This window comes from Epinephelus moara, chromosome 4, assembly GCF_006386435.1.
Source record: "Epinephelus moara isolate mb chromosome 4, YSFRI_EMoa_1.0, whole genome shotgun sequence".
In the NCBI taxonomy this organism is placed as follows: Eukaryota; Metazoa; Chordata; class Actinopteri; order Perciformes; family Serranidae; genus Epinephelus; species Epinephelus moara.
Window position 1 is genome coordinate 31,243,016 of NC_065509.1, and position 13,703 is coordinate 31,256,718.

Below are 13,703 nucleotides of genomic sequence, written 5' to 3' on the forward strand. Positions count from 1 at the left end.
ATGAAATTACTATCAACTACGCTGTACTTTATACTCTGAGATGATCCATTTCTGCCTGAGTTCGTTTAGTACTGTAAATATACTTCTGTAAATTGTGGATGCTCTTTTTTTTTTACATTTTCATATGGTAGTATTTCTACTTTTGATAAAGTAAAAGGTCAAAACAGCTTTTCCATCACTGACCATTAACAGCAACACAAAGCTGCCTTACATGACGTAAACACAAACCGTCTATTCATAAACACCTGCCATATTATATTCCCATTCTGCAGATAGCCTGTTTTTACCTGAGATATGTTTTGCAATTATAAGCTTCAAATCATTAAAAGCTCATTCCCCCGTTTGTGAAAAGGCAAAATTAACATTATTTTTCAAACCACGCTGGGGAGGAAACGTAATGGACTATTTTGTGAGTGGTGGCTACAAAATTGCTAAGTGTATGTTGTGGGAATCTCAGGCTGTCAAGAGAGTCTGTAATTTGTGTTTATATTCCTCAAAGTGACAGATGCACTTTAATTGCATATTGAAGTAATTCAGCGTTCAGTGTCTTTTTCTATTGGCAGGATTTGTTAGATTGTTGTGGGTGCTTATCAAGTGTGCAGTCCAGATGAATAAATCAAGGAGATTACTGTTTGTCACTTCCTAAATAAGCTTTATTATTTTTACTGTCACTGCATTTCAGTCAAAAATCACATAGTAAACATCAGATATTTTCAACTAAATCCAACACAGTTACCATACAGGATACAGACCAGGGCTGCATTTTCAAATCAAATAATGTGGTGAATGATTTGTACGTATTCAAAAGAACAGACAATTAAAGTGACATCTTCACAAATCACTTGTTTTGTTCAACCAACAGTCCAAAAGTCAAATATATGGAACTCCCGTTGATATATGAAAGAGAACAGCAGCAAAACGTTAGTGCGAAGATGGAACCCCTACTTTTGGCCGTTTTCCTTACATGACGTCAACAACCTTAAACTCCCAACCAGATTACATGGTCCGCTTTGATTTGACATTGTTATTTACCTCCCTTACTTATTACTAAAATGCACAATCATTGAAGGGAAACTGGTGTTTGTTGTTTTTAGACATTATTGAGATGCAATACCAGGTTTTTATCCAAGAACTCCACACACTCATTTTCCCAGTGTGGGGTCTCTCAGCTCTGGCATCCTAATAGTGCAACATTCAGCGGGCCAATCTGACCGCCTCTAATCTGCCTCCGAAAGCTCTTCAGCTACTTTATGTGTAGATGAGATTATAACAACCTCATTTAAGAGACACATGCTCAAGAGACTAGCATCATGACAAAAATAAAAGCAAAACAAAACAGAAAAACAAGACTTGCACATAAAATGACATTGTGTCCTCTATCGGGACAACGTAATTCGTCTGTGAAAATCAAAACCGTGGTGACTTCACACATACGACAAATCATACACACACAAGTGACTCTGAAACTATTACAGATCAGTGTTAAATTAAGGTTTAGTAAGGTTTAGGCCCAAAGTAATTTGGCAAAGCTTGGTTAGGAGACCTTAGTTGTCTTGGTTACAGTAATAAACACATGATTAAAGAGTAACTAAACCCCCAAATCACTTTTTCAGCTGAAAACCAATGTATAAGGGTAGATGGTAGGGGTGTAACAATACACACATTTGTATCGAACCATTGGGTACGAGGCTTTGGTTCGGTACACATTACAAACCGAACAACTCCCTAAACTATCCTATTACATTTGGAAAATAAAATAAACATCTTAAATTGTGTGAAACATATTCTCAGTGTAGCTGCGCTCACTGCAGGAAGTTGTGACTGGTTGTGTCTTAGCCCCTCACAGTTTAGAGACATTTCAATTTCCAGGGTTGAGGCATTTCAACCAAAACTCTGAGTTTTAGTTACTCTTTAAGGTGTATGAACAATCATAGTTAAAAAAAAAAAATCGGCATTAATAGACTTCCTCTTTTACTCCCGCCATAATTAGTACTGTCTCTGGAGTTCTTTGGCACTGCGGAGGCACTTGCTGACACAACTGGTGCTGTCGTTCTTCTTGGGAGAACAGACCTAAAAAAAAACTCATACACACAACTCTAAAAACAGAAACAGAATTAAATGCTACCCACTGACAAACAAACAAACAAACAAACAGACTTTAACTGGCTTTGCTCAATAAACAGTTGGTTAAAGCTCTCATAATCACACTGATTTGCTGCATTTGAACTTGGAAAGCAGGTCTGGCTGATTTTAATTAGAGGACATGGCATTATGTACCAGTCAGGCTCCAGTGTTGTGACGGATCCATTCAATAACTACACATTTAACTCAATAACATTAATTGGCGCAGAAAAGTAATTGTCATCTAGAGCCACATTAGAAGAACGGATTAATAGGAGTCCTTGATTTCTTTTAATATTTTCTGAATGGTTTTAATAGGAAAGAGAAAGTGCTGATTTATTTTCCATTGCTGGTGTTGTAGTGGGGGTCACCTTGGGATATGCTGTCTGTATCCCATAAAGATCTATTTTTTTTTAAACACAATGATAATTCAACCAGTTAAAGGTACCATTCATCATATCATAAGTAAACAGTCTTTATGTGTGGCACTCCAAGCAGCGCTAAACAAGTGCAATAAAATATTTGTAAATGTCACCCATCTTTGGTATGTTGGCAGGCAGGAGCAGCTTTGGAGTATCAAAATTAATGGCCAAGTCATAAAGATTTCTTTTTGTAACCCAGGGAGATGTATGACTGCGTCACTGTGCATGTGTGTGTGAGTGTGTGTGGTGAATGTCCTGATGGCTGCACGTGGATTCAGTCGGAGATCTACAGCCGTCTGTGTGACTGGCGACACAGAGTGACACACGGCGCTGACACTGATGGATGAGAGTAACAGAATGACACGCTGGAGTTTCACAGATAAACACCTTTCAGTGCTCCACCATTGTGATCTCTCTCCAAGTCCCTCGCCCTCGCCCTGTCTCCTTTTCTTTCAGAGACACAGAAAAACAAAACAGGAACTCAGCTGTTGCGTTTGACAGGAGTGACGATCAAGGGGGCTGAATTTTTGCCGCTGTCGTTGGCACAGGGGCTGAAGAACGGAAAGACCTTCTCGGTGAAGGTGCATCCAGTGAAGGAGAAGATGCAAGCCCTGGTGTCCACGTCATAGAAGGACACTTGACCCGCCTCATAATCAACAAACACCCCGATCTTTTGAGGCATCTCCTGCACATTGAGGTTAACGGCAGGGCCGGCATTGGCTGTAAGCTCATTTCCTTTTCTCAGCCAAATAGTCCAGTATCCATTCTTGGGGCTCAGTCTTATATCACCCTTTCTGTTGATGGACTGGTTTGCGACTCCCAAATCCCAGCTTGTTTTGTCTTTAACCTGGACCTCATAGTAGAACTTTCCACAGGAGAAACCCTCCTTCGCGAGGACGTTAAGGACATTTTCAAACCTCTCAGGTGTGTTTGGGGGATTCCTCTTCCTGTCCTCGTGCGTGACTTGTTTCCCATCCGGAGAAACACTGAGCTGAGGGTTTGCTGTGTCAGGATCCAGAGTCACATCCACTGCATGTTGCTGCATTTCTTTCAAGTCAGGATCACACAGCGACCTTATTTCTTTCCGCACTGTTGTCTCCAGCGTGGCCAAAGCTTCCTGCACAGTGAACTTGTCACTGTTAAAGGTCACATTAGACCAGTCCTTAACTTGGGGCGGAGTGATTGTCAGAGCCAGGAAACTCTCGAGGAACGTGAAGGCGTCATTGCTGAGTGACACCTGATTAAGCTGCACTCTTTTCTGTTTTATTTGCACAATTTCTCCCTCCAGTTCTTCAACAAAGCCTTTTGTCTCTCTCTCAATTTTTTTTTGCTTCATCTCAATCACCTCTGTGAGCTCAGCTTGGCTTCTCCTGATGTAGTCCACCACAGCAGTCATCACACGCGCGTTGTTCAACTGCACCGTTGCTGCATTCTTTCTGCTGTCCTCCACTGAGAGTTCAATGTCATGAATTTTCTGCTGATGCACCTGGATCATCTCATCTGTGCGTTTCTTCTCCATTCCCAGCTGGGTCTTCCTCAATTGAGCCTCCTCATCCAAACTCACCGTCTTATGGCTTTTATGTTCACGTCTTTCACAGGACTCGCATAGAAGCATTTGATCCACCCTGCAAAATGACTCAAAAGGCTCGTGATGCTTCTCGCACATCCTGCTCTCCAGGTTGTCAGCCGGGTGGATGAGCTTGTGTTTTGTCATGGCCGGAATTCTCCGATGACGCTCCAGGTGTGCATCACAGTAAGAGGAGAAACACACTAAGCAGGACTTGACGGCTGGGAGCTTGGCCCCTGTGCACGTGTCACAGAGCACCTCTCCATTTCCTTCTTCCTCAGGGGTACCGCAAGATTTGTCTTGAACAGCTGCCTTGAACTTTGCAGCGATCTCAGCAATGAAAGTGTTAACCCGAAGCATAGGCCTACTGAGGAAATTCTCGTTACATATTGGACACCGAAATACAGTGGCGCTATTGCCCCAGTGTTCTGTGATGCAGTCCAGACAGAAGTTGTGCCCACAGGGAATCGAAGCCGGTTTATTGAACACATCCAGACAGATGGAACACAGAAAATTCTCCTCAGCCATTAGACTACAAGCAGCAGCAGCAGCAGCAGCCATATCTGGAAAATATCATGTGAAATAATGACAGAATTAAAGCATTTAAGTTATTGCTATCTGCTTTTTATATCACTGAAATAAACTAGTTAACAATAGAAACTGCAATCATGAGAAATGACAACTTTACCTGGTGTGTGCAGGTTTTTCTAACTCTTACAGATCTGTAACGGGAGTAAAAGCATGCGTCTCTTGCTCCTTTTAGTTTCTCTTTCAGCAGTGACATCACAGTGCCCTCCCATTTCCTCATCTAACTGGAGAGGAAGTTAACCCATTACAGGCTGCAGCTCACTCATGACCCAGCTTTTTTTTTTTGTCTAAAGCTTGGTAAGAGATATTAAATGTGTCCCCAAACTTGACTTCAAAGGCTCTCATACATTCATATGTGCAGTGATATCTTCCTTTCTTTCAGGTGTGCATTATTTATATATTTCTTTGCACTCAGTTACTTGCTTGTTGATGTATTCACAATGTTGGTGCTTCAGAAATCCCTTTGATGTGCAGTATTACGCACAAATGAAATGAAAGCTCCGAGACAGCACAACATGCTAAATTCTAAATGGGTTTGCGAGCACGCATGTGTGTGTGCATTTGCATTACATGAGAGTGCTTAGTGATGGCATCTGCATAATAAACTGTAAATACCCTCGTCCTGTGCACTCTCCTCTGAGGAAACAAGGCTTTGAGCACAATAGCTTCCCTGCACCCTTGAAGGGCTTTGTCGCTGTATAATCCGTGTAGGTTTGCGGAGAGGTTTCCGTGCATTAGCAACATTCATGTATGATTGAATGTATCTCCATCGCTGCATATGGGTTTATCCACATGCTGTGCTTTGCAAGGATGTAGGCGTGAGCATATGAAAATGACGGTTATGGTTGATAAAATTAAAAAAAGATGTGAGTGATACATTACACTTAACCTTTCAGTGACACAAATTAATTAGCCCCCATGCAGTTTGGTTTGTCAGTTACACTGGATATGTGTCTGTTCAAATATGTGTACGGGGGCGCATGCTGTATGCATCATATCTCAGCTCCATTATTCAACAGTCTTGTATTTGCTGGAGTCTTTACTGTGTAAATGTGCAGAGCTGCTGCAGCCTCACCAGCTGCTAATGAATTCACTGACTGACAATATCAAGACATAATGTAAAGGGAAAGGGACTTTGAAAATCCAATCTTTCCACACTAAGATATATATTTGCTCAGTATTTTGAATTATATATGTATACAATTCATGCACTCAGGAAAAAAAGAACGAAGCTCCTCAGTGTAACGTTCTCGTCTGAAAATGACAGGCCACCTCTGATCAGAGCTCTCTTGAGCCACATCTTATCCGCGCCTCACCTCAATGTCTTGGCTACCATAAAACATTCAAACGACATTTGGATCAGATGGGGATTCCCTTTGATCCCGGTCTGTGTGGAGCTCCAGGACCAGAGCCTTTCTTCTCCTCCGCAGGATCCACTGATAGGTTCATGGAGGGATGAGAGGGATGTCGGGGCTTTTCCCCTCCCATCTCGTTTTTTCTTCTCTCCTCTCCCGTCTTTCAACCAGAGCTTTCTCCCCCCTCTTCATCTCTGTTCTGTGACCCATTCGGCTCTCACTTGTAGCCGCTCCTCTCTCCTCTCACCTTGAATACATGAATAAGAGATTAGAGGAGCTCAAAGTGCTAGAGGACACAGACCTCCCTCTATTAGAATTGAATGCCTCCTGCTAGGTGTCTGCTCAGTTTTAAACTGAGTGTAATGCTGCAGTAAAGCCTGGTGTTTATAGCACATCCTGTAGCCCATGAGATACACTGTGGTGGTACTTTGTCACAAAATAACAACGTCCACAAAACAAAATCATTGTTATTAATATCATTATTATAAACTACATTGCCAAAAGTATGTCTTTATACTGAAGTTCTCCTTGACTAATGGTGCCCTGTGCAGTTTTCTAGTAAACAAACAAAAGTTGTGTTCACATTAAGTGTGAATCACTAAAAATCACTGAGGTCTATCAAACATGTGGAGTGCTTTTCCTTCCTCATTAAATATTTGTAGTTCGATTTTTAACGTATTTTAAAGGGACAGTTTGGGTCTTTCGAAGTCTGGTTCTATGAGGTACTTATCCAGAGATAGTGTATTACTTTACTGTACCCACTCCCCCACCATTTGGAGAAGCAGACAGGGGCACAGCCACGGAAGCTGACCGATGTACCGCTGCGGAGGGGTCAGCAACAAAACAGTTTCTGGCCAACTTCCACTCAGCAACATTTCCAGACTCCACCCATCACCGTCCCACTCCAGCACTGAGATATTGTTCCACACATGCAGTACTCTCCAGCCACCCACCAAAACTCATTAACAGACTCTGCTGCCCAGATCATCACCCGCACCAAATCATCTCACCACATCACCCCCATTCTCATCCAACTACACTGGCTCCCTGTTCAGTACCAGATTGATTACAAAGCCCTCCACAACCTAGCCCCCACCTATCTCTCTGACCTCCTCCAGGAGTACACCCCCTCCTGCCCCCTCCACTCTTCCTCTGCTGGTCTCTTAACCATTCACACCTCACATCTCAGCATGATGGGTGCCAGGGCTTTCAGCTGCACTGCCCCCAGGCTCTGGAAATCCCTACATCCACACATTGGACAGTCCAACAGCATAACATCCTTCAAATCCCGTCTCAAAACCCACCTCTGCAACCCCCTCAAAACCACCAAACACCATTGACAAAAGCCGTAATTTCAGCTCACTGAACACAGGAGCTGCTGGTCTACTGCTGCCTTGATCAGCTAGTCTGATTGTGTTATTGTGTGACTTTGGTGAATCTGAACTAACCCTTTCAAACGCCAAAGTTACACGATAACACAAACTAACTAACTGATGGAAGCAGCAGTAGACCAGCAGCTCCTGTGTTCAGTGAGCTAAAATTACTGTTTTTTCAATGTAGTCTGGTTTTGAAGAGAACAATGTAACAGCTTTGGTTCGCTGTTGGAAATCGCTGTCTGACAGTAAGAAAAAACAGTGGATATATTTTAGGTGGCTAAAATATATTTTGCTGCTGCCCCACCTCAGCAGTACATAGCTTAGCTTATATGGCGATACCCCTGTCTTCATCTTCAAACTGGAAGCCTGCTGACCAACATCTACAGTATATAATACACCGACTATGGGTAAGTACCTCATAGCCTACATCCACACTTCAAAGGATCTGAGCTATCCCTGAAAATCCACTATTGTTTACATTCATGTTTACTTGCCAGTTGATTTCTTTTTCTTTACCTTTGCTGGCACATTGCTACATATCTTTGCGTGTTACTACAAACCGTTAATCTGTGGAATGGAATGAAACCAGCGATAGGACCGTGCATTGCGTCATCTGTGTGCATGCATGAGCACCCTCATGCATGAGCACCCTCATGCATGAGCATCCTAATGTATGTGCATGAGATAAACAAAGCAAGGACCCACTCATAAAAAAACAGCTGCGCAGGTTTTAATACTCCACAGGGAACCTTTAAGGAAAATTGACCTCAAGTATATTTTGATACAAGACTCACATGCCATATGTTCATTCAAAAGATTAATTGATTCCTTTCCATTCTGCTTTTGAAAGCGATAATTTTGAAGAGGGTCTCTGCTGTATTAGGTCCTTATCCTATGCAAAATTGCAATCAGAAATTTTGTTGAAGCTGGTACTCAGCAGTCAGCAAAGTTGTGTAGGTATCTCTACATACAGGAAATCATGTGTCCGATAATTGCCAGTGTTTTCTTGCATTCAACTGCCAAATTCACAGTGGCGTTTTGCATGTCAGAAGAAAGACTGTAGATTTTTGTCTTCCATCTCTTACAGTGCAGTTGGGCATCAAAAGTATAGCCACACAGCCAGTAGGACAGCAGGAATGATTAAAGCAATCAATAACTCTTTCAAAGCACATGCAGCTAGTCTTGTATCATGACATTCAGCCTAAAACAGTCCAAAACCCAAAAGTATTCAGTTTACTGCTGTGTAAGTTAAGGAGAAACAGAAAATTCTCACATTTAAGAAGCAGGAACCAGAGAGTTTGACAGTTTGCTTGAAAAATGACTTTAACCGTATATTAATAATTAAAATGGTTCCAGATTATTTTTTGTCTATCGACTGGTGGATTTATAGTTAAAGCTGGGGTACAGGACTTTTACATATAAATGAACATTGATTATATCGAAGACCTTTCCAGATGAGTTCACACAATGCTGAATAAGCCTATCACCTCCAGGTAAAGCTCTCTGTATTTTACAGTATACCAGAACTGTGGTGTCTGTGCCAACTTTTTCTGTGCTGGTGCACCAGGAGTGATGAGTTTTACTTCAACAAGCCAGAGCTGAGGGGAGCAGGAAGTGGAGAGAGGCCACGTGTCAGAGCAGCAGCAAGTATACGAGTATACGTAGTCGAAGCTATGGTGGAAAATCCTAAGAAGCGTCCAAGAAACGTTTCTAGAGTGGATGCAGGCTTGAAGAGAGCAGGGCAGGGGAAGATGCTGTGAACTATCTTGCAGTCATACGTCATAAGCACACATTGACAGTGTTTGTGTTATTACCCGAAAAGGGTCTCACTCCAACTCTTCAAACACCGATGCTTGCCCCGATCACACAGAAAGCATTTTAGCAGCTGGAGACGGCTTTTTATAATTGATTTTTATGAGAATGAAGCTTTTTGCTTGCATTTTTTTTTGTTGCGATGCACCTCGCGTTTCTGCAGTCGAAGCGCCTGCCGTTTTTGCTGGAGTGCTCTGAACTGGAGTGGAAAAAACTTAAACTAAGAGTGGAAAAGTGCGCCGCGTCATCTAAGCTTTTTTTCCCCCATTGTCCAATTGGATGATTTGAGAGGCGGGCCTTCTGTGGTGGTCATGACAACAAGTTTACAGTTGGTATACAATGGAAGAGAAACTGGTGGTAGCAATTGCTGGATACCCAAAGCTATACGGCCTGATGATAGACAGCAGGTTGTCAAACTGCTCCTGAGTCATCCTAAAGTATGCCTAGAAATGACCATAATGGAGGCGAAGCTCCTGGACCAACTGGTGGTACTCTCTGTGATCCACACTCTTTTTTTTAGGGTCTCATGTACCCACACAGATCTCCGTTTCCCTGTGCCCAACAAACTATTTGCTGACAGTCTGAGTGGGTCAAACATACTCTGGACTTTCACTCAGAGACTGCTGTTCATTGTACCGTGTAAAACCAAAAGTCAGTGGAATTGATTTATTACAGTGCAGTGTGCTGGTAGCCTGTGTACGCTTATGACTTATGACACGTGACCTAAGTGACTTATGTCACGTGGCATCACAATATGTTTGTAAGAAACGCACTTGTTTAACCTAACCACATACTTTTTTTTGCCCAAACCGAAGGAAGTTTTTACCCCACGTTCTCAGTTTATTTCAAAAAGAGACTGCAAGCATTTAACGAGTGGAAACTGTACATTTCCTGTGAAAACAGAGGTTTATTTTGAAAAGACATGATGCATGTAATGAGTGTGAATTGTGTCCAAAAATGACGCTGGAAGGGTACCTGAAGCATCATAGTTTGACATGTAGATCAATTGACCAAGCCGCAGTATTTATATTGAATTACTCTCATTGCCAGAGGGAGGAAATGATTCCAGCTTTAAGACTTGACGTGCTTTCAACCTTATGGCAACAGTTTTCAGCAGACCCTTTACTGTTTCAACATAACAACACCCTCTGTCCACAAGGTGACGTGCATTAAGAACTGGTTTTCCCAGTTTGTTCTGAAAGAACTTGACTACCCTCCACAGAAATTACGTTTTATAATTTGTTGTGGTTATACTTCAGTTTTTTTACCAGCTGCTCATAAAAAGTATCAGTTAATATTTAACTATTAGCAATACAGCTGTCATGTGTGGAAGCATTTCATCAGCAGAGATGGAAAAATCGTGCATTTCAACGGATTATGTGTTAGTTCTTAAATTTTTGAGTGACAGACCTAATTAGCAACAGTGATGCCCAATCCAAGAGCAATAGATCTCACACATTAAAATTCATCATCAGAATAACATCACTCTTCATCTGACAGAAGTTATTTAAAAACACACACAACCAGGAGGGTAGAAATATAACCTGCCAGATTTTGTCTGTGGGCTGTATGTATGGCAGCCATGCTCTACAGCGTTGTGAGGGAGAAAGAGGAGACTCACTCACCTCCATCATTCTAGTTTGTTTACTACTTGGTCAGAGCAGAGGGTTGTGTTATTGCCAACCCCCAGACACAACAGTTCTGGAGGGAAGATAAATAATTAGTCATGAGATGAGTTTCTCCCTTCATCCATCAGCCTGAGGAACATGGCTGCCATAGGAGAACTGAAGCCAAATGAGAGTCCTCTCCCTCCAGTGTTTTTGTTCCCCAGACACTCAGCTTTAGATTTCCCTCCTTGATAGGGCGACTTTGAAACGCTCAAAAGCTTGCGAGGACGACTCCATCTTTGTCAGGGTGTTTGCGGATTAAAAGCAGTCTCTTTTTGTGTGGCTCTTGTTAAAAGCAGAGCTTTTAGCATCGGCAAGAGGGAGCAGAGACACTACTTCACCTTTTCATCGGAAATTGCCTCACAAAGTAGAAACACTGAACCTGAGTTGCAAGTCAATTCAAAGTACATCTTGTTTGAGGCAATTCATGCCATTAAAATTTCCAACTGTAACACTACATCTTTTCTCCACCCAGATCGTTTCTCATCTTCTTCTCCAGTAATTTGGGGAAGAATTTTTAGGCTTTATAAAGTCTTATGAGGAGGAATGGATTAATGTGGGACACCAGCAGTTGAGAAGTTATTTGAAGTTCATTAAGTGACACATTGAAACCAAAATAGAAGATGAATACTGAATTCCTGAGTGACACCTCAGGAAAAAAGTCGGTAGAGGAATATATTTGGAGTCTGGGGAATGTTTTTAATATGTCAAAGTGTGAGGAAACGCTTTGAGAGCTGAATGTTTTGTGAATTGTATCAGTGCTGCTCTCCTGCATAGAAATCAAACCGGACATTTTCTTGAACCCTGAGTGGTGCCTGGAGATTTAAAGGATCAGAAAGCTTATTTCCGAATGTAAAGGCTGTTGAGCTATTTTATCTACGCTCTTATTCATTAAGCGTGTGGCGACTGTTGGATTTATACCACTATCTGAGATGGCCTCCAAACACCAGTGGAGTTAGTTTCTCTGATAGGCTGCTTCAACTCTTGAATTATTCATTTGTGCTATTTGCCAGACTCAGTGTCCGTGACTGAAAATTCGACGAGGATTGAATGATTGAGGACTCAATGAGGTAAAATATTTTTTGATGTTTCAGAGGTCAAAAACTCCTGTGAGTTTGATGGTTATGGAGCATTAAAAGATACAAAAAGAAAAGATTTTTGCTTCCATCATTTTAGTTAAATGGCTGAACATTTTAGCACAAGCATGAACTCTGAAATCTTTTCTATACAATGCATGTAATGTGAATGTTGCTTTCTGTGATGGGAGCACCTGTTTGACTCCTCCAGAGGACATTGCGGTATAGGAAACTATAAACTATTCATGAAACCAAAACCAGTTTTTGATGCTTTCAATCCTCACAGGCTTGACAAGCAGCATCAGTTTTTTTTATACGCCTCTGTGCTGGCCAAATCCTTGGCCCGAGGCATTATGTTTTCAGGTTGTCCGTCCGTCCTCCCATCCTGGTGAACACGATATCTAAAGAATGCCTCAAGGGAATTTCTTCAAATCCATATTTGAAGAAATTCCCTTGAGGCATTCTTTAGATATGTCCACTTCGACTCAACGCTCAACTGATTACTTTTTGGTGGTGATAGGTCAAAGGTCAGGGTCACTGAGACCTTGTCTGTCTCATTCTCATTAACGCAATATCTCAAGAATGCCTTGAAGAGTTTGGCACAAAGATCGACTTGGACTCAAGGATGTACTGTTCAAATTTTGGTGGTCAAGGGCCAAAGGTCAAGGTCAGTGTGTCCATGTCAGTTTTATTTTTGTGAATGCAATATTTCAGAAATACCTTAAGGGAATGTCTTCAAATTTGACCTGATTACTTTTTGGTGGTCAAAGGTCAGGGTCACTGTGACCTTGTCGGTCTTTTTCTTGTGAACATGATAGCTCAAGAACACCTTAAGGGAATTTTTAGTTTGGCACAGAGATTAGATTGGACTTGGGGATGTACTGTTCAGATTTTGGTGGTCAAAGGTCAAGGTCACTGTGACCTCGTCTGTCTCATTCTTGTGAATGCGATATCTCAAGAACGCCTTCAAGGAATTTATTTGAATTTGGCACAAAGACTGACTTGGACTCCAGGATGTACTAATCAGAGTTTGGTGGTCAAAGGTCAAGGTCGCTGTGACTTTGTCTGTCTCATTTTCTGAATACAAAATCTCAAAAACATCTTGAGGAATGTTTCAGATTTGGTACAAATGTTCACTTGGACTCAATGATGGACTGATTACTTTTTGGTGGTCATAGGCCAAAGGTCAGGGCCACTGTGACCTTGCTTGTCTTATTCTTGTGAATGCGATATCTAAAGAGTGCCTTGAGGGAATTTTTTTTTAGTTTGGCACAAAGATTGAATTGGACTCAGGAGTGTACTGTGCAGATTCAATAACAGACTGATTGGATTTCAGTGGTAAGGGGTCAAGATCAGTGTGACCTTGCAGCTCTCTCATTCTCTTTAATGCAGTATTTCAATAACACCTTAAAAGAATTTCTTTAAATTTGACACCATCGTCCATTTGGACTGAAGAATAAACTGATTCAGATTTGGTGGTTAAGGGTCAAAGGTCAAGGTCAGTGTGACCTCACACACAAACACACACCTGTTTTTCGCCATAACTCAAAAATTCATATACTAATTATGACAAAACTTCACACAAATATCTAGTAGGATAAAAAGGTCAAGATCATTGTGACATCATAATATTCTGCAAAAACACGCTTCTGGTCATTATTTAAGGTCATATCTCAGGAACAGAAAGGAAAATATGGTCAAATTGGATTTTTCCCTTTA

General features: G+C 41.6%; 2 protein-coding genes across 3 annotated transcripts in view; one reads left to right on the plus strand and one right to left on the minus strand.

Moving 5' to 3' along the window:
- Nucleotides 1-13,703, plus strand: part of LOC126388712 (ecto-NOX disulfide-thiol exchanger 2-like) — a 264,071-nt gene that overhangs the window by 78,607 nt on the left and 171,761 nt on the right. The gene's annotated exons all lie outside the window — the stretch shown is intronic.
- LOC126388715 (E3 ubiquitin-protein ligase TRIM21-like) lies at nt 983-4,858 on the minus strand. Its single transcript, XM_050041970.1, has 2 exons — nt 4,799-4,858; nt 983-4,673 (listed from the first exon to the last, which is right to left on the minus strand). Exon 2 carries the CDS (start codon nt 4,669-4,671, stop codon nt 3,025-3,027), a length of 1,647 nt encoding a protein of 548 aa, XP_049897927.1. The 5' UTR covers nt 4,672-4,673; nt 4,799-4,858; the 3' UTR covers nt 983-3,024.